The sequence below is a fragment of the Spodoptera frugiperda genome, chromosome 6 (genome assembly GCF_023101765.2).
Source record: "Spodoptera frugiperda isolate SF20-4 chromosome 6, AGI-APGP_CSIRO_Sfru_2.0, whole genome shotgun sequence".
In the NCBI taxonomy this organism is placed as follows: domain Eukaryota; kingdom Metazoa; phylum Arthropoda; class Insecta; order Lepidoptera; family Noctuidae; genus Spodoptera; species Spodoptera frugiperda.
The window spans coordinates 12714101-12733945 of NC_064217.1; the positions used below are offsets into that span (position 1 = coordinate 12714101).

Consider the following 19845-nt stretch of genomic DNA (forward strand, 5'->3'; position numbering starts at 1 on the left):
ATTTGTTCGCACAACAATGACTGACCAGTGAGAGACGACTGTTCGAGTCAACGTCAAGTCAAATACTAACTACTGGACACCGGAGTCTTGGCTTGCTGACTTTGAAGAAGATAAATGTTGGAGTGGGGATTTTCTCGGTATTCCGATAACACTGGAACGAGTCGGGTTCAGTGGTTACGAATTAGGTACCGTGGGATTTTAATTGGTTACTTAAAATAAACAAGGTATGAAAGTTCGCGGAACCAAACAATGGCGGTAGGCCTTTGTCTATATTTTTGTTATCTAGTTACTGATAACGATCTGGTTTTATATCCCACGTGTCGCTAACAAGGCGTTGCTTCCATCTAGCTGCTTTTGCACTCTGGAAAGGTCTATGTTGTGCAGAAAGTTGATATAATGATGTTGAAATTAAAACGACCATAACTATCATTAGATGGTTTGCGGTAATCCTCAGGCATCCATCGCTGGAATAATGTTATCACCGGCATAGGCGCATTAATTAAAATTGAAATAAATTACTTAATCATGTTATTAATTAGGGTAAATTAATTTAAATTATAAGAAATGAGTTAATCACATCGTTATAAATTTCCTTTGTATCTATTATTACAACTGCACCACTAATCACCGTCCCTAATGATTCTTTATTTGGCATATAAAAAGGGTTCTGATTTTTTTACTTATAACCTCTTAAGTCGTCACCATGGAAATAGCACGGGAAGATTATTACATTTACTTCTTAAGTACGGTGGGAATAACTTATAATGGACCTACTGGCAGACAGGAAGCAGAGAACAGTGAAGAATTAATAGAATTAATGGATACCAGTGACATCGAGGAGGATGGCGACGAGAACATGAGTGAAAACGACAGCAATGACGATGAGGATAAAGAAAATTATAACGATGATGTCATGGAAGAAGATACAGACTCCGATGACGAGACGATAATAATCGATACATTAGATGACGAAGAGGACCGTGAAAACAATCGCCCTGCTGATTCGCCCTTGACCGTGATGATGCCGTCCCGCCATTGGCAGCCTGGAGATTACCTGAAACCATCTAATAGGCAGTTCTGATTTTGTGTAATAAAATTGTTTTTAAAATCTTCTTTATATACATATTTTATTTGCTTCAGACATCTTAGTCTTGGTTAAAAATGTTCTGTAAAACGACTACTTAGTACATTACCTATGTGTACCTCATAGCGGAGTCCGATGATGAGGACGGCGAAGACGTTGCGCCAGCGGCGGCGCCGGCGGGATGACGGATTTCTCCGTAAGATACTCCCGGTAACCTCGGCTTCGAAGATTTTCGAGATGCTACATATGTTGCATATGACGGTGGGCAGTTTGGCTTCAGGGCCAGACACCTAACCATAACCACCCAGCGATTAGCGAGAACATCACATCGATTTCTTAAAAAAGGCCCTTTTCGGGGCCACAAAAACATTCTAAACAGTTTCTATTTAACGAATCGTCAAAAAAAACGTCAATCCGTACAACAGTAATCCCCTAACTTTAACACCACGAAAGAGGTGTTTTGGAATAAAATAGTAATAAAAATAGAATACGCTACGATTTCACCAACACAAAATATCTAATATGATGTCGAATTATGTATCTACTTATGAAAACTCAAAAAAATATGGAAATCCAACCAAGGAGACGACGTGCGCGTTCCTGACGACGGGTTTAAGCGTTACGTGATCTACGTCACCGTGGGTGCGTGGCCTATATGACCTACCGCACGTACGCAACACTACGTTTTGGGTGCGACGGTGGCTACAAGTCAGTCAACGTGTCAAATTATTTTTTATTAATGTTAATATTATTTACTTTATTTACCATATATACAGTTAACGCTTACATTTATAACAACTAAGCTGTCGAGAGTTTTATTAACATAATCCTTCGAGGCTTTTAAGAATTCAAAAATATGTTTAATGTTTCGGCCGACCGTCTACGAACATTGGACTTTGGTTCACGTCATTTTTGCAAGCTAAGGACCAACCCACGGGATAACCATCCGGAGCTGCGGACTACCTAGCGGGTTTACCAGGGCTCTGGCTGGAAAAGCAAGGAATGGTTTTTAGTCAGTAAGAGTCTGACACTCCCTCTCGCCTCGCCCAAGGCGGAGAAGTCATTGGATGATTTTCCCCCCTCAAAAAAAAAAAAAAAGGACCTACCATAAGGACGACTGAAGTCGACAATGGAGGAATAAAATGATTAACTGTTCTCTTAATCTTGCACTCATTTGCTTATTTTAAAACTTGCTAGTAACTTACAGTGTATTAACCGTAATCAGCGCGTAAGTTCGTTACAAATACCAAAATTAAATAATATATTTTGTGCTTATCTTTCCCATGCATTCCATAGGTAGGTATGTCGTTTGCTTAAGCTTACGCCAATCACCGCTCGAGTTTTGAGTTTGATAAAGATAAGGGAAAAATCAAAAGGAAATGTGTTATTTGGGACCTGCTGGTATTTGCCCATACATTCCATGGTAATTGTAGGCATACGCATGGATATTCCTATCAAAAATAATCTCAATATCATTGAATCTGTTTCTAATATGAAAAGAAAGAAAGAAAAACAGTTTATTTGCACTGTTACAAAATAATGCATGCAAAACAGGGTATCATTTGAAAGTATTTACTTTCAAAATAAGGAATACGGCACAAAAAGGCCAGTACTCAGCTAAAATGCCACACTGATTTAGCCAGTAGTATACGAATAAAAAATCATAATAATTCTACCACAGTGAAGCTGTACAGTGTTGAGAAAAAAAATGAAATGTTTAAGAAAATAATTATAATAGTCGTATCTGCCAATGGTCTCATAGCCAAAGAGCCTCGATCAACACCTGAGTAGGCTAACGTTAGATGGTAGGGCCAAGGGCCTGATGCCTTAAAGCTAATGTTCCAGTCTTAGAAATAGTATAAATGTGAACGTTGTCCTAAAATACATCTTACGTGGTGTTAGGATTAAGGGGTTAGGTTAACGTTTTTGACTATCTGTTAAATAGAAACTGTTATATATTTGTAGCCCTGAAAAGGGCTTTTGTTCTGAAATATCGATGCGGTCAGGCTCAATTCGACCAGCCAGCGTTGCTCGAGACACCAGCAACCGTCGATATTGTTATTTTCCGACGAAGGGTATAATTTTACAAAAATGGTGAAGATCGAAACCACCACCATTATTATCGCAGCTATTGCCAAGATCAAAATTGGTCGTCTCAGTAATTGCAATGAACATCGTTCTTCCGTCCAATGCCCTACCGTGGTACTCGTCGTATGCTTTTAATGCATCTGCTTTGCTTTGGTAAGCAATTACTGCAGTGCCCAAGGATCTTCCACTTTCATCATAATGAACTACTGCACTTATAAAACTGTCAAATTCTGAAAACAGCTCTTTCAGGTCAGAATCGGTGATTTTATTATCCAAATTTAAGATATACAATTTGGTAACATCTACTGTTTGTATATCTTTTCCAGCTGGTTCGCCGCCACAACAGTTATGTTCATCACTTGTTACGTCGTTTTGGAAGTTGGGATTCTCAAAACTTACTTCCATTGGTCTCTCATCGAATGATCTCCCATTATATTCGTTATAAGCATTCAATGCATCGGCATACCTTTCAAAACTTATTTCAGCAGTTCTTGTGGACCTTTGAGTAGTGTCATAATTCATCTTAATTGCCTTAATAGTGCCAAATTCGGAAAACAGTTCCAGAATGTCGAAACCTGAGGCTCTTGCATCTAAATTCGAGATCAATAGTTTAGTATGACCGGCTGCGACACATTCTGATAGCAAAGCATTTACATGCTTTTTGATAAGTCCATTGCGTCTTGGGATTCTTGCTGATTTACAAATATCTCCACGTTGTTTTCCTCGTAGAATGGTCCTCACGACTCCACTATCAGCTTTGCCACGGCCACCACCAGGTATCTTAGACGTATTGAATTTACGCCCAGCACCGCGACCCATTGAAATTTGGTTGACCATCTTGGTATTTGGATGAAGTAGATTATTTCGTACACACGAGAATGACCGATCACTGAAGGACGACTGTTCGTGTCAACGTCGAGTCAAACACTGACTACAGATATCTGAATCCTGCCGCTACTGCCGACTTAGATAAAGACAATCGTTGGAGTGGGGGGAGGTTCCCGTTATACCGAGCGAGACAGGTTCAATGGCGGTGAACTACCGTGGGAACTCAGGGCAAAGTTTCAATTGTTTTTATGTCTATCGATACCATTGTTTTAATTGTTTATTAAAAAATATTTAATTTTTAATATAATTTACTTTTAAGAACTCAATTTATTACTTTATGGCAGTCTTTTAGAAATTAGTTTGCGCTTATTTTACTGACTTCAGACTTTATTTCAAAAATATTATTTCTGTCTTATAAAAAATACATGTATGTATGTAATCAATCATCTATACAAAAAAAATACTTATTATCTTCTTAGTCGCTATTGTCTTCATTCTCTTCGTCGGGTTAATTTAAAGTATCATGAATTTCAGAGCTACATGGAAAGTCTCTATATTCGCCATGGAATCTCTTAGGTTTAGTTCCATTTTCACAAAGATTTATGAGATCTTTATATTTGACAACTGAAATTGATATTCTGCAGTCGTATAACAGTTTTAAGATATCCATATCTGCCACGGTTTCGTTGTTAGTTTCTTCTTAATTTTTTTTATCGGTAGTTATTTCCCTTTCCTTTTCCTTTCTCTGAGGTCTCTTCCTGTAAACTCATAGTGTATGTTGTTTCCGTAGAAAACTTGATAAATTTTGATCGTTTTATATTTTTTAATATAAAAGTCGCATCTCAGATATCTCAATATCGAATGTTTTTGTTTGACATAGCCAATTGACTAAAGTTTAATAACTCAGAATTTGTGATGGACTACATACAATAAATGTTTGCACTTCCCTTTCGATAACTGCGTGAACAGTATCGACAGGCATGTATGGAAACCTTATATTTTGATGTATTTTAAATCTTTCGTATGTAGCTTTCTTTTCTATATCATGTGCCTTCAGTTGTTGTCTTTCTTTTACCTTGTCACTCATTCCATCTTTATTATTTTCTGGATTTTATTCTTTGTTTTATTTTTCTTCCTTAGTCATTAGATAGATAGTTTTGGATAGGTTCCTTAGTCAATATATGAATATAATTTTCCTGTTTAGTTTTTTCATTGCTAAGACTGACTTAATTTAATGTTATCTATTAAATGGTAAAATGCATGTTCACATTGTTTACTGACACAAAATACCCCCGGTGTTGTGATTGTGGATTTGGTAAAAAAATTAATCGGTTTTAATTTTTCCTTCGTATCACTGGAGAACTCGTCAACATGGACAGCGCAAGGGAAGAGTATTTTATTTACTTCCTGACTACATTGTGATTAACGTACAACGGTCCCATTGTACGAGCAGAGTCCGAGAAGCTTGAAGACGATGTGCAAGATGCTGTTGGCTCCGATGCCCAGACCGTGATAGTCCAGACACTAGACAAGGTAGAGGATTGTGAGAACAGTCCTTCCACATATTCGCCCATACATTGAACCTCAATTCATCATCCAAATATTATAATACTCACCTCTTACATAGAAAATATTAAACGAGTATTGCACGAACAATAGAGGGTTAATGCTTTGTTAGCGTGGGATATAAGACCTGTGTGTTATCAGTAAGTAGATAACAAAAATGTAGACAACCAATCACCGCTCGGCTTTGAGTTTGACAATGATAAGGAAAAATAGTCAAAGACAAAAGAAAAATGTGTTATTTTTTAATGGGACAACCACGAAAACACTGGAACTCTGAAGATCGCTGTGCTCCGAATAAAACGTGTCTTGTCGATCTTTCTTGTTATTTATCTGAATTCCACTAGATGTCTAACAAAAGACATGTAATTTGGTAATACCTATTGATATATCTTTCCCAGCTCGTCCGCCGCCGCCACAGTTGTTTTCATCCCTTGTTTCTTCGTTTTGAAAGTAGGGATTCTCAAAACTTATTTCCATTGCTCTCTCATCTAAACTTCTCCTATTATATGCGTTATATGCCTTAAATGCATCGGCATTTCTTTCAAAGATTATTTCAGCAGTTCTTGTGGACCTTTGTGTTCACTCTTAAGAACATTGTACATCGGACGATGTTCCATGGATTTGATATATCCCCACGGGGTGTTCCTCGTATGCTCCCCATAACTCAATTATTTGTTTTACATAATAATGACCGATCACTGATAGACGACAGTTCGTGCACTCTATTTTCATACAGTACAGGTAAGTATGGTATCGCCGATGGTAACAAAAATGTAGACAGCCAATCGCTCGGCTTTGAGTTTGACAATGATGAGGATAAATAATCAAAGAGAAAAAAATGCGTTATTTTGTTAATGGGACAAGCCTGCTGCATCTCTTGTATGTTAAGTTCTACAATACAGCCATGAAGACACTGAAGATTGCTGTGCGCCGAATAAAACGTGTCTTAAGTTTGGCGTAATATATTGTTAAAAGTTCCTATAGAATATTACAAAAAGATATCAAAATGTTAGTAGGATCGGATGACATGGCAATTTTCTGATCTCGTCCATTGATGTTCAATGGATTTGATATATCCCCACAGGTGTTCCTCGTATGCTTCCCATAACTTGAGTTATGGGAAGCATACGATTATTTGTTTTATATAACAGTGGCCGATCACCGATACTCAGGAAGTAAGTAGTGCACTCTATGAAAGTAAGTAGTGTACAGGTAAGTATGGCGTCGCCGATTAGAGCGAGACGGAAATACTCGATCGTGATTGGTGGTTATCCTTTTTACATTTGTGTTAGGCCACCCGCTACTTGTGATACCGTAGAGCAGTACCTAAGCGACGCAGGCGCATTACTACGGACGATTGTACTGTACCAGTAATTCAAGATATCAATATGGATATTGTTTCCGACGATTATATTATTGATATGCTTGTACTGGCGTACGAGTACCTCATAGCGGAGTCAGACGATGAGGACGACGAAGAAGTTGCGCCAGCGGCGGCGCCGGCGGGGTGATGGATTTCTCCGTAAGATACTCCTGTTAACCTCAGCCTCGAAGTTTTTCGAGATGCTACATATGTTTCATATGACGGTGGGCAGTTTGGCTTCAGGGCCGGACTATCAACCGACCAGTAAATAGCGAGAACATCACATCGATTTCTCAAAAAAGGCCCTTTTCAGGGCCACCTAAACATTTTAGACAGTTTCTTTTTAACAGATCGTCAAAAAACGTAATCCCCTTAACTTTAACACCACGAAATATGTATTTTGGAAGAGAATTGTAATAAAAATAGAATACGCTACGATTTCACCAACACAAAATTTCTAATATGATGTATGAGTAAACATTCCGTTAGATAGTATATGTCGAATTGTGTATCTACTTATCAAAACTTTAAAAAATATGGAAATCCAACCAAGGAAACGACGTGCGCGTTCCTGATGACGGGTTTAAGCGTTACGTGATCTACGTCACCGTGGGTGCGTGGCCTATATGACCTACCGCACGTACGCAACACTACGTTGTGGGTGCGACGGTGGCTACAAGTCAGTCAACGTGTCAATTTCTATTTTTATTAATGTTAATATTATTACTTTATTTACCATATATACATATATGGCACTTACATTTATTACAACTAAGCTGTCGAGAGTTTTATTAACATAATCCTTCGAGGCTTTTAAGAATTCAAAATTTTTAACGTTTCTTTCGAAGCTAGGAAGGGGTACCTCAAGGACGTCTAAAGTCGACAATAGAGGGCTATAATCATTGGTATTGTTCCAATTTATCCTTCATATTTCCTTTGTTTGCCGTATATTTCAAATTTAGCTTATATTTGTTTTAAGTGCTAAATGAAATGAATCTTGCTCTCATTTGCTTATTTTAAAACTTCCTAGTAACTTATATTTTGTGCTTATCTTTCCCATGCATTCCATGGTATGTCGTATGCTTATGCATCGATTTTCCTATCAAAAATAAACTCAGCATCATTGAATTTGTTTCTAATATAGATTTTTAATACGAGTTGTATTATAAACACGTTTCAATTTACTTCAAAAATTTATTCTTACTGTGACTACTATTTTGCTGTCTATATCTCTAACTAAACGAAGGCAGGAGCCATTTGTGGTATGAGTGACTAATACTCGCGAACCTATTTTTGTAATAAAAGATATTAAGATATAGCGATCCAAATCATTAACTTGACCGGACGGTGTGGCCGCGGCGACGACTGAGACCCCTCAGCGGCCACGTCGTCCGATCTGTGAAAAAGGCGCACAAAGCCTAGTGCGCCTTTTTCACAGATCCGATCGCTTTAACGTTCATCTTCTGTCCTTAGTAATACATATTATAAATGTGAAAATCGTTCTAAAATACTTCTTAGGTAGGTTTAGGGTTAGGGGAGTTAGGGTTACGTTTTTGAACTATCCATTAAATAGAAACTGTCAAATAATTGTAGCCCTGAAAAGGGCTTTTTGTTTGCAAAAATTGATGCAATCAGGGTCGAATAGGTGGAAGGAATGTAACCACCTATGATTGCCTTCAAAGCTGCCAACTATTCCACCAACGTCGACTGCGCCACGTAACTTGAGAAGTTTGGTGAACATCGTAGCCGCCGCATTGATAGCCTCCGCTTTCACCAACACCAAAGTTGGGAATTTCCGGGGCGGTATATGTTAGGAACATCGTCTTTCCTCCCAATGTTTTCCCGTGAAATGCGTCGTATGCTTTTAACGCATCGATTTGCCTATCAAAAATAACTTCGGCCGTACACGTGGATCTTCCACTCTCATCATAGATTATCCCTGCACTAACAAAACTGTCGAATATGGAGAACAGTTCTTGCACGTTAGAATCGGAGACTTGAACATTCAAATTTGTCACGGTTAATTTGGTGGTACTGGTTGATCCTTCTGTCATAGCCGGTTCACTGCCTCCACGGTAGTAGCTGCCTTCACTTGTTTCTTTTATAGTTGCAAGTTGTATATGCATTGATCTTCCATCTAATACTTTTCCATTATATTCGTCGCATGCTTTTAATGCATCGGCTTCTCTTTCATACACTACCTCAGCAGTTCCTATGGATCTACCATTACTGTAACACATAACTACACTTGTGGTTTTGCCAAATGCTGAGAACAGCTCTTGGATATCTAATCCGGATATGTGATCGTCCAAATTTGATATCAAAATTTTAGCAGGGCCGGATGACGGGGCAATTTTGTGATCTTGTCCATTCAGTTTCGATGGATTTGATATGTCCTCACAGGGTCTTCTTTGTAGCATGCTCTCCATAACTCCATCGTTTGTTTCTTCACAGCTACCACTAGGCACTCTAGACGAATTGAATTTACATTCTGCGCCAGCACCCATTTCTATTTGGTTGACCATCTTGGTATCTTGAAATATTGTATTTGTTCGCACAACAATGACTGACCAGTGAGAGACGACTGTTCGAGTCAACGTCAAGTCAAATACTAACTACTGGACACCGGAGACTTGGCTTGCTGACTTTGAAGAAGATAAATGTTGGAGTGGGGATTTTCTCGGTATTCCGATAACACGAACGAATCAGGTACAATGGTTACGCATTACCGTGGGATTTTAATTGGTTACTTAAAATAAACAGGATTTGAAAGTTCGCGGACCCGAACAATGGCGTACTTAGGCCTTTGTCTATATTTTTGTTATCTAGTTACTGATAACGGTTTGGTCTTAAATCCCACGTATCACTAATAAGGCTTTGGTTTTATCTAGCCATACTTGCAGTCACAGGGAAGATCTATGTTGTGTAGTTGATATAATGATGATGAAATTAAAACGACCATAACTATCATTAGATGGTTTGCTTTTGATGGATGGTTTGGTACTCCTAAGGCATCCATTCCTGGAATAACGTTATCACTGGCATAGGCGCATTAATTAAAATTATAATTAAGTACTTAATCATGTTATAAATTAGAGTAAATTAATTTAAATTAAAAGAAATGAGTTAATCACATCGTAATAAATTTCCTTTGTATGTATTATTGCAACTGCACCACTAATCACCGTCCCTAATGATTCTTGATTTGGCATATAAAAAGGGTTCTGTTTTTTTCTACTTATAACCTCTTAAGTCGTCACCATGGAAATAGCACGGGAAGATTATTATATTTACTTCTTAAGTACGGTTGGAATAACTTATAATGGACCTACTGGCAGACAGGAAGCAGAGAACAGTGAAGAATTAATAGAATTAATGGATACCAGTGACATAGAGGAGGATGGCGACGAGAACATGAGTGAAAACGACAGCAATGACGATGAGGATAAAGACAATTATAATGATGATGCCATGGAAGAAGATACCGACACCGATGACGAGACGATAATAATCGATACATTAGATGACGACGAGGACCGTGAAAACAATCGCCCTGCTGATTCGCCCATGCCCGTGATGATGCCGTACCGCCATTGGCAGCCTGGAGATTACCTGAAACCATCTAATAGGCAGTTCTGATTTTGATTAATAAAATTATTTTTAAAATACTCTTTTCTATAATTTCGAAAATCTTCTTTATATATTTTATTTGCTTCAGACATCTTAGTCTTGGTTAAAAATGTTCTGTAAAACGACTACTTAGTACATTACCTATCTGTACCTCATTGCGGAGTCCGATGATGAGGACGACGAAGACGTTGCGCCAGCGGCGGCGCCGGCGGGATAACGGATTTCTCCGTAAGATACTCCAGTTAACCTCGGCCTCGAAGTTTTTCGAGATGCTACATATGTTGCGTATGACGGTGGGCAGTTTGGCTTCAGGGCCAGACACCTAACCATAACCACCGAGCGATTAGCGAGAACATCATATCGATTTCTCAAAAAAGGCCCTTTTCGGGGCCACAAAAACGTTCTAAACAGTTTCTATTTAACGAATCGTCAAAAAGACGTTATCCCCTAACTTTAACACCACGAAAGAGGTGTTTTGGAATAAAATAGTAATAAAAATAGAATACGCTACGATTTCACCTACACAAAATATCTAATATGATGTCGAATTATGTATCTACTTATGAAAACTTTAAAAAATATGGAAATCCAACCAAAGAGACGACGAGAGTTTTATTAACATAATCTTTCGAGGCTTTTAAGAATTCAAAAATATGTTTAATGTTTCGGCCGACCGTCTACGAACATTGGACTTTGGTTCACGTCATTTTTGCAAGCTAAGGACCAACCTAAGCTACCATAAGGACGTCTGAAGTCGACAATGGAGGAATAAAATGATTAGGATTGTTCCAATTAATCCTTCATATTTCCTTTCTTTGCTATATATTCCAAATTTAGCTTATATTTGTTTTAAGTGCCAAATGAATTTAATCTTGCACTCATTTGCTTATTTTAAAACTTGCTAGTAACTTACAGTGTATTAACCGTAGTCAGCGCGTAAGTTCGTTACAAATACCAAAATTAAATCATATATTTTGTGCTTATCTTTCCCATGCATTGTATGTAGGTATGTCGTATGCTTAAGCATACGCCAATCACCACTCGAGTTTTAAGTTTGATAAAGATAAGGGAAAAATCAAAACGAAAAGGAAATGTGTTATTTGGGACCTGCTGGTATTTGCCCATACATTCCATGGTAATCGTAGGCCTACGCATATTCCTATCAAAATTAATCTTAATATCATTGAATCTGTTTCTAATATGAAAAGAAAGAAAGAAAAACAGTTTATTTGCACTGTTACAAAATAATGCATGCAAAACCGGGTATAATTTGAAAGTAAATAAATAAGGAATACGGCTCAAAAAGGCCTGTTCTCAAAGATAAGGTGTTTAGTGTAAATAAATAAGGAATAAAGAAGCACACAAAGGCCAGTGCTCAGCTAAAATACCACGCTGTTTCAGCCAGTAGTATACAATTCAAAAATCACAATAATTCTACCACACTGAGGCTGTACAGTGTTGAGAAAAAAAGAATGAAATGTTTAAGAAAATAATAATAATAGTCGTATCTGCCAATGGTCTCATAGCCAAAAAGCCTCGATCAACACCTGAGTAGGCTAACGTTACATGGTTGGGTCAAGGGCCTGATGCCTTAACGCTAATGTTGCAGTCTGAGAAATATTATAAATGTGAAAGTTGTCCTAAAATACATCTTACGTGGTGTTAGGATAAAGGGGTTAGGTTAACGTTTTTTGACTATTTGTTAAATAGAAACTGTTATATAATTGTAGCCCTGAAAAGGGCTTTTGTTCCGAAATATCGATCAATAGTCAGGCTCAGTTCGACCACGCAGCGTTGCTCGAGACACCAGCAACCGTCGATATTGTTATTTTTCGCCGGAGGCGATAACTGTAGATAACTTGTGAAGATCGAAACCGCCACCATTGTAACCGCGGCTTTTTCCAAGATCAAAATTGGTCATTTCACTAATTTCAATGAACATCGTTCTTCCGTCCAATGTCCTCATGTGGTACTCGTCGTATGCTTTTAATGCATCTGCTTTCATTTGGTAAACAACTTCTGCAGTGCCTAAGGATCTTCCAGTTTCATCGTAATTAACCGCTGCACTTATGAAACTGTTAAATTCTGAAAATAACTCTTTTATGTCAGAATCGGTGACTTTGTTATCCAAATTTAAGATATGCAATTTGGTAACATCTACTATTGATATATCTTCCCCAGCTGGTTCGCCGCCGCCACATTCGTTTTCATCATTTGTTTCTTCGGTTTGAATGTTGGGATTTTCAAAACTTATTTCCATTGGTCTCTCATCTAATGTTCTCCCATTATATTCGTCATAAGCCTTCAATGCATCGGCATGCCTTTCAAAAGTTACTTCAGCGGTTCTTGTGGACCTTTGAGTAGTGTCATCATTCAACTTTATTCCCATAATAGTGCCAAATTCTGAGAACAGCTCCTGAATGTCGAAACCTGAGACTCGAATGTCTAAATTTGAGACCAATAGTTTAGTAGGAATGGTTGCGACACATTCTGTAGGCACAGCATTTATATGCGTCTCCTTCTTAGCGGCTAATCTTGCTGATTTAGAAATAACTCCACGTTGTTTTCCTCGTAGAATGGTCCTCACAACTCCACTATCAGCTTTGCCACAGCCACCACCAGGTATCTTAGACGTATTGAATTTACGCCCAGCACCGCGACCCATTGAAATTTGGTTGACCATCTTGATATTTGGATGAAGTAGATTATTTCGTACACACGAGAATGACCGATCACTGAAGGACGACTGTTCGTGTCAACGTCGAGTCAAACACTGACTACAGATATCTGAATCCTGCCGCTACTGCCGACTTAGATAAAGACAATCGTTGGAGTGGGGGGAGGTTCCCGTCATACCGAGCGAGACAGGTTCAATGGCGGTGAACTACCGTGGGAACTCAGGGCAAAGTTTCAATTGTTTTTATGTCTATCGATACCATTGTTTTAATTGTTTATTAAAAAATATTTAATTTTTAATATAATTTACTTTTAAGAACTCAATTTATTAGTACTTTATGGCAGTGTTTTAGAAATTAGTTTTCGCTTATTTTACTTTTAAGCATCTTCCTTCAGACTTTATTTCAAAAATATTCTTTCTGTCTTATAAAAAATACATGCATGTATGTAATCAATCATCTATACAAAAAAAAAACTTATTATCTTCTTAGTCGCTATTGTCTTCATTCTCTTCGTCGAGTTAATTTAAAGTATCGTGAATTTCAGAGCTACATGGAAGGTCTCTATATTCGCCGTGGAATCTCTTAGGTATAGTTCCATTTTCACAAAGTTTTATGAGATCTTTATATTTGACAACTGAAATTGATATTCTGCAGTCGTATAACAGTTTTATGATATCCATATCTACCACGGTTTCGTTGTTAGTTTCTTCTTAATTTTTTTATCGGTAATTATTTCCCTTTCCTATTCTTTTCCCTGGGGTACATATTACTTTCCTGTAAACTTTACTTTCCTTGATAAATATTAGATCGTTTTATGTTTTTTTAAATAAAGATACAAAAAGATATCAAAATTGTAGTAGAATCGGATGACATGGTAATTTGGTGATCTCGTCCATTCGCCGATTAGAGCGAGACGGAAATACTCGATCGTTATTGGTGGTTATCCTTTGAACATTTGTGTGTGCCACCTGCTACTTGTGATACCGTAGAGCAGTACCTAAGCCACGCAGGCGCATTACTACGGACGATTGTACTGTACCAGTAATTCAAGCTATCAATATGGATATTGTTTCCGACGATTATATTATTGATATGCTTGTACTGGCGTACGAGTACCTCATAGCGGAGTCAGACGATGAGGACGATGAAGAAGTTGCGCCAGCGGCAGCGCCGGCGGGATGACGGATTTCTCCGAAAGATACTCCCGGTAGCCTCAGCCTCGAAGTTTTTCGAGATGCTACATATGTTGCATATGACGCTGGGCAGTTTGGCTTCAGAGCCGGACTTTCAACCGACCAGTAAATAGCGAGAACATCACATCGATTTCTCAAAAAAGGCCCTTTTCAGGGCCACAAAAACATTTTAGACAGTTTCTATTTAACGGATCGTCAAAAAACGTAATCCCCTAACTTTAACACCACGAAATAGGTATTTTGGAATAAAATGGTAATAAAATAGAATACGCTACGATTTCACCAACACAAAATATCTAATATGATGTATGAGTAAACATTCCATTAGATAGTATATGTCGAATTGTGTATCTACTTATCAAAACTTTAAAAAATATGGAAATCCAACCAAGGAGACGACGTGCGCGTTCCTGATGACGGGTTTAAGCGTTACGTGATCTACGTCACCGTGGGTGCGTGGCCTATATGACCTACCGCACGTACGCAAGACTACGTTTTGGGTGCGACGGTGGGTACAAGTCAGTCAACGTGTCAAATTCTATTTTTATTAATGTTAATATTATTACTTTATTTACCATATATACAGTTAACGCTTACATTTATAACAACTAAGCTGTCGAGAGTTTTATTAACATAATCCTTCGAGGCTTTTAAGAATTCAAAATTTTTAACGTTTCTTTCGAAGCTAGGAAGGGGTACCTCAAGGACGTCTAAAGTCGACAATAGAGGGATATAATCATTGGTATCGTTCCAATTTATCCTTCATATTTCCTTTGTTTGCCATATATTTCAAATTTAGCTCATATTTGTTTTAAGTGCTAAATGAAATTAATCTTGCACTCATTTGCTTATTTTAAAACTTCCTAGTAACTTATATTTTGTGCTTATCTTTCCCATGCATTCCATGGTATGTCGTATGCTTATGCATCGATTTTCCTATCAAAAATAATCTCAGCATCATGGAATTTCTTCTAATCTATTTTTTTTAAGTAATAAAAGAAACTAGAAAGTAGCCATTAAAATATAGTGATCCAAATAGTTAACTTGACCGGACGGTGTGGCCGCGGTGGCGACTGAGACCCCTCAGCGGCCACGTCGTCCGATCTGTGAAAAAGGCGCACAAAGCCTAGTGCGCCTTTTTTCAGATCCGATCGCTTTAACGTTCATCTTCTATCCTTAGTAATACATATTATAAATGGAAAAAATGTTAATCTTAGGTATAGGGGAGTTAGGGTTACGTTTTTTGACTATCCGTTAAATAGAAACTGTCATATAATTGTAGTCCTGAAAAGGACTTTTTGTTCTGAGAAATTGATGCAATCACAGTTGAATAGGCGGAAAGAATGTAACCACCTATGATTGCCTTCAAAGCTGCCAACTATTCCACCAACGTCGACTGCGCCACGTAACTTGAGAAGTTTGGTGAACATCGTAGCCGCCGCATTGATAGCCTCCGCTTTCACCAACACCGAAGTTGGGAATTTCAGGGGCAGTATATGTTAGGAACATCGTCTTTCCTCCCAATGTTTTCCCGTGAAATGCGTCGTATGCTTTTAACGCATCGATTTGCCTATCAAAAATAACTTCGGCCGTACACGTGGATCTTCCACTCTCATCATAGATTATCCCTGCACTAACAAAACTGTCGAATATGGAGAACAGTTCTTGCACGTTGGAATCGGAGACTTGAACATTCAAATTTGTCACGGTTAATTTGGTGGTACTGGTTGATACTTCTGTCATAGCCGGTTCACTGCCTCCACAGTAGTAGCTGCCTTCACTTGTTTCTTTTATAGTTGCAAGTTGTATATGCATGGTTCTTCCATCTAATACTTTTCCATTATATTCGTCGCATGCTTTTAATGCGTCGGCTTCTCTTTCATACACTACCTCAGCAGTTCCTATGGATCTACCATTACTGTAACACATAACTACACTTGTGGTTTTGCCAAATGCTGAGAATAGCTCTTGGATATCTAATCCCGATATGTGATCGTCCAGATTTGATATCAAAATTTTAGCAGGGCCGGATGACGGGGCAATTTTCTGATCTTGTCCATTCAGTTTCGATGGATTGGATATGTCCTCACAGGGTCTTTCTTGTAGCATGCTCTCCATAACTCCATCGTTTGTTTCTTCACAGCTACCACTAGGCACTCTAGACGAATTGAATTTACATCCTGCGCCGGCACCCATTTCTATTTGGTTGACCATCTTGATATCTTGAAATATTGTATTTGTTCGCACAACAATAACTGACCAGTGAGAGACGACTGTTCGAGTCAACGTCAAGTCAAATACTAACTACTGGACACCGGGGTCTTGGCTTGCTGACTTTGAAGAAGATAAATGTTGGAGTGGGGATTTTCTCGGTATTCCGATAACACTGGAACGAGTCGGGTTCAGTGGTTATGCATTACCGTGGGATTTTAATTGGTTACTTACAGTAAACAAGGTTTGAAAGTTCGCGGAACGAAACAATGGCGTACTTAGGCCTTTGTCTATATTTTTGTTATCTAGTTACTGATAACGATCCGGTCTTATATCCCACGTGTCGGTAACAAGGCGTTGCTTCTATCTTATTTTATGTTATTCATAATATAATGATGATGAAATTAAAACGACCATTACTATCATTAGATGGTTTGCGGTAATCTTCAGGCATCCATCGCTGGAATAATGTTATTACCGGCATAGGCGCATTAATTAAAATTGAAATAAATTACTTAATCATGTTATTAATTAGGCTAAATTAAAAGAAATGAGTTAATCACATCGTTATAAATTTCCTTTATATCTATTATTACAACTGCACCACTAATCACCGTCCCTAATGATTCTTTATTTGACATATAAAAAGGGATCTGATTTTTCTTTACTTATAACCTCTTAAGTCGTCACCATGGAAATAGCACGGGAAGATTATTACATTTACTTCTTAAGTACAGTGGGAATAACTTATAATGGACCTACTGGCAGACAGGAGACGGAGGACAGTGAAGAATTAATAGAATTAATGGAAACCAGTGACATCGAGGAGGATTGCGACGAGAGTATGAGTGAAAACGACAGCAATGATGATGAGGATAAAGAAAATTATAATGATGATGCAATGGAAGAAGATACCGACACCGATGACGAGACGATAATAATCGATACATTAGATGACGACGAGGACCGTGAAAACAATCGCCCTGCTGATTCGCCCATGCCCGTGATGATGCCGTACCGCCATTGGCAGCCTGGAGATTACCTGAAACCATCTAATAGGCAGTTCTGATTTTGAGTAATAAAATTGTTTTTAAAATACTCTTTTCTATAATTTCTAAAATCTTCTTTATATATTTTATTTGCTTCAGACATCTTAGTCTTGGTTAAAAATGTTCTGTAAAACGACTACTTAGTACATTACCTATCTGTACCTCATAGCGGAGTCCGATGATGAGGACGGCGAAGACGTTGCGCCAGCGGCGGCGCCGGCGGGATGACGGATTTCTCCGTAAGATACTCCTGTTAACCTCGGCCTCGAAGTTTTTCGAGATGCTACATATGTTGCATATGACGGTGGGCAGTTTGGCTTCAGGGCCACACACCTAACCATAACCACTCAGCAATTAGCGAGAACATCATATCGATTTCTCAAAAAAGGCCCTTTTCGGGGCCACAAAAACATTCTAAACAGTTTCTTTTCAACGAATCGTCAAAAAAACGTAATCCCCTAATTTTAACACCACGAAAGAGGTGTTTTGGAATAAAATAGTAATAAAAATAGAATACGCTACGATTTCACCAACACAAAATATCTAATATGATGTCGAATTATGTTTCTACTTATGAAAACTCAAAAAATATGAAATCCAACCAAGGAGACGACGTGCGCGTTCCTGACAACGGGTTTAAGCGTTACGTGATCTACGTCACCGTGGGTGCGTGGCCTATATGACCTACCGCACGTACGCAAGACTACGTTTTGGGTGCGACGGTGGCTACAAGTCAGTCAACGTGTCAAATTCTTTTTTATTAAAGTTTATGTTATTCGGCCGACCGTCTACAAACATTGGACTTTGGTTCACGTCATTTTTGCAAGCTGAGGACCAACCTAAACTACCATAAGGACGTCTGAAGTCGACAAAGGAGGAATAAAATGATTAGGATTGTTCCAATTTATCCTTCATATTTCCTTTCTTTGCTATATATTCCAAATTTAGCTTATATTTGTTTTAAGTGCTAAATGAATTTAATCTTGCACTCATTTGCTTATTTTAAAACTTGCTAGTAACTTACAGTGTATTAACCGTAGTCAGCGCGTAAGTTCGTTACAAATACCAAAATTAAATAATATATTTTGTGCTTATCTTTCCAATGCATTCCATAGGTAGGTATGTCGTATGCTTAAGCACATGCCAATCATCGCTCGAGTTTTGAGTTTGATAAAGATAAGGGAAAAATCAAAACGTAAAGGAAATGTGTTATTTGGGACCTGCTGGTATTTGCCCATACATTCCATGGTAATCGTAGGCCTAGGCATGGATATTCCTATCAAAATTAATCTCAATATCATTGAATCTGTTTCTAATATGAAAAGAAAGAAAGAAAAACAGTTTATTTGCGCTGTTACAAAATAATGCATGCAAAACCGGGTATAATTTGAAAGTAAATAAATAAAGAATACGGCACAAAAAGGCCAGTACTCAGCTAAAATGCCACGCTGATTTAGCCAGTAGTATACAATTCAAAAATCATAATAATTCTACCACAGTGAAGCTGTACAGTGTTGAGAAAAAAAAATGAAATGTTTAAGAAAATAATTATAATAGTCGTATCTGCCAATGGTCTCATAGCCAAAGAGCCTCGATCAACACCTGAGTAGGCTAACGTTAGATGGTAGGGCCAAGGGCCTGATGCCTTAAAGCTAATGTTCCAGTCTTAGAAATATTATAAATGTGAATGTTGTCCTAAAATACATCTTACGTGGTGTTAGGATTAAGGGGTTAGGTTAACGTTTTTGACTATCTGTTAAATAGAAACTGTTATATATTTGTAGCCCTGAAAAGGGCTTTTGTTCTGAAATATCGATGCGGTCAGGCTCAATTCGACCAGCCAGCGTTGCTCGAGACACCAGCAACCGTCGATATTGTTATTTTCCGACGAAGGGTATAATTTTACAAAAATGGTGAAGATCGAAACCACCACCATTATTATCGCAGCTATTGCCAAGATCAAAATTGGTCGTCTCAGTAATTGCAATGAACATCGTTCTTCCGTCCAATGCCCTACCGTGGTACTCGTCGTATGCTTTTAATGCATCTGCTCTGCTTTGGTAAGCAATTACTGCAGTGCCCAAGGATCTTCCACTTTCATCATAATGAACTACTGCACTTATAAAACTGTCAAATTCTGAAAACAGCTCTTTCA

The 19845-nt window shown here is 38.1% G+C and overlaps 3 protein-coding genes across 3 annotated transcripts; all 3 read right to left on the bottom strand.

Annotated features, from left to right (window-relative positions):
- Positions 1–8605: 8605 nt before the first annotated feature.
- LOC118267478 (polyadenylate-binding protein 1-A-like) lies at positions 8606–9454 on the bottom strand. Its single transcript, XM_035581501.2, has one exon. The coding sequence runs from the start codon at positions 9452–9454 to the stop codon at positions 8606–8608; it is 849 nt and encodes a 282-aa protein (XP_035437394.2).
- A 2930-nt stretch (positions 9455–12384) lies between these two features.
- LOC118267481 (THO complex subunit 4-like) lies at positions 12385–13242 on the bottom strand. The gene has a single exon (XM_035581505.2). The coding sequence runs from the start codon at positions 13240–13242 to the stop codon at positions 12385–12387; it is 858 nt and encodes a 285-aa protein (XP_035437398.2).
- A 2553-nt stretch (positions 13243–15795) lies between these two features.
- On the bottom strand, positions 15796–16644 carry LOC118267486 (polyadenylate-binding protein 1-A-like). The gene has a single exon (XM_035581510.2). The coding sequence runs from the start codon at positions 16642–16644 to the stop codon at positions 15796–15798; it is 849 nt and encodes a 282-aa protein (XP_035437403.2).
- Positions 16645–19845: the final 3201 nt, after the last annotated feature.

Excerpts from the sequence above, each read along its gene's own strand:
- LOC118267478 (XM_035581501.2), bottom strand. The coding sequence starts at position 9,454 with ATGGTCAACCAAATAGAAATGGGTGCTGGCGCAGAATGTAAATTCAAT.
- LOC118267481 (XM_035581505.2), bottom strand. The coding sequence starts at position 13,242 with ATGGTCAACCAAATTTCAATGGGTCGCGGTGCTGGGCGTAAATTCAAT.
- LOC118267486 (XM_035581510.2), bottom strand. The coding sequence starts at position 16,644 with ATGGTCAACCAAATAGAAATGGGTGCCGGCGCAGGATGTAAATTCAAT.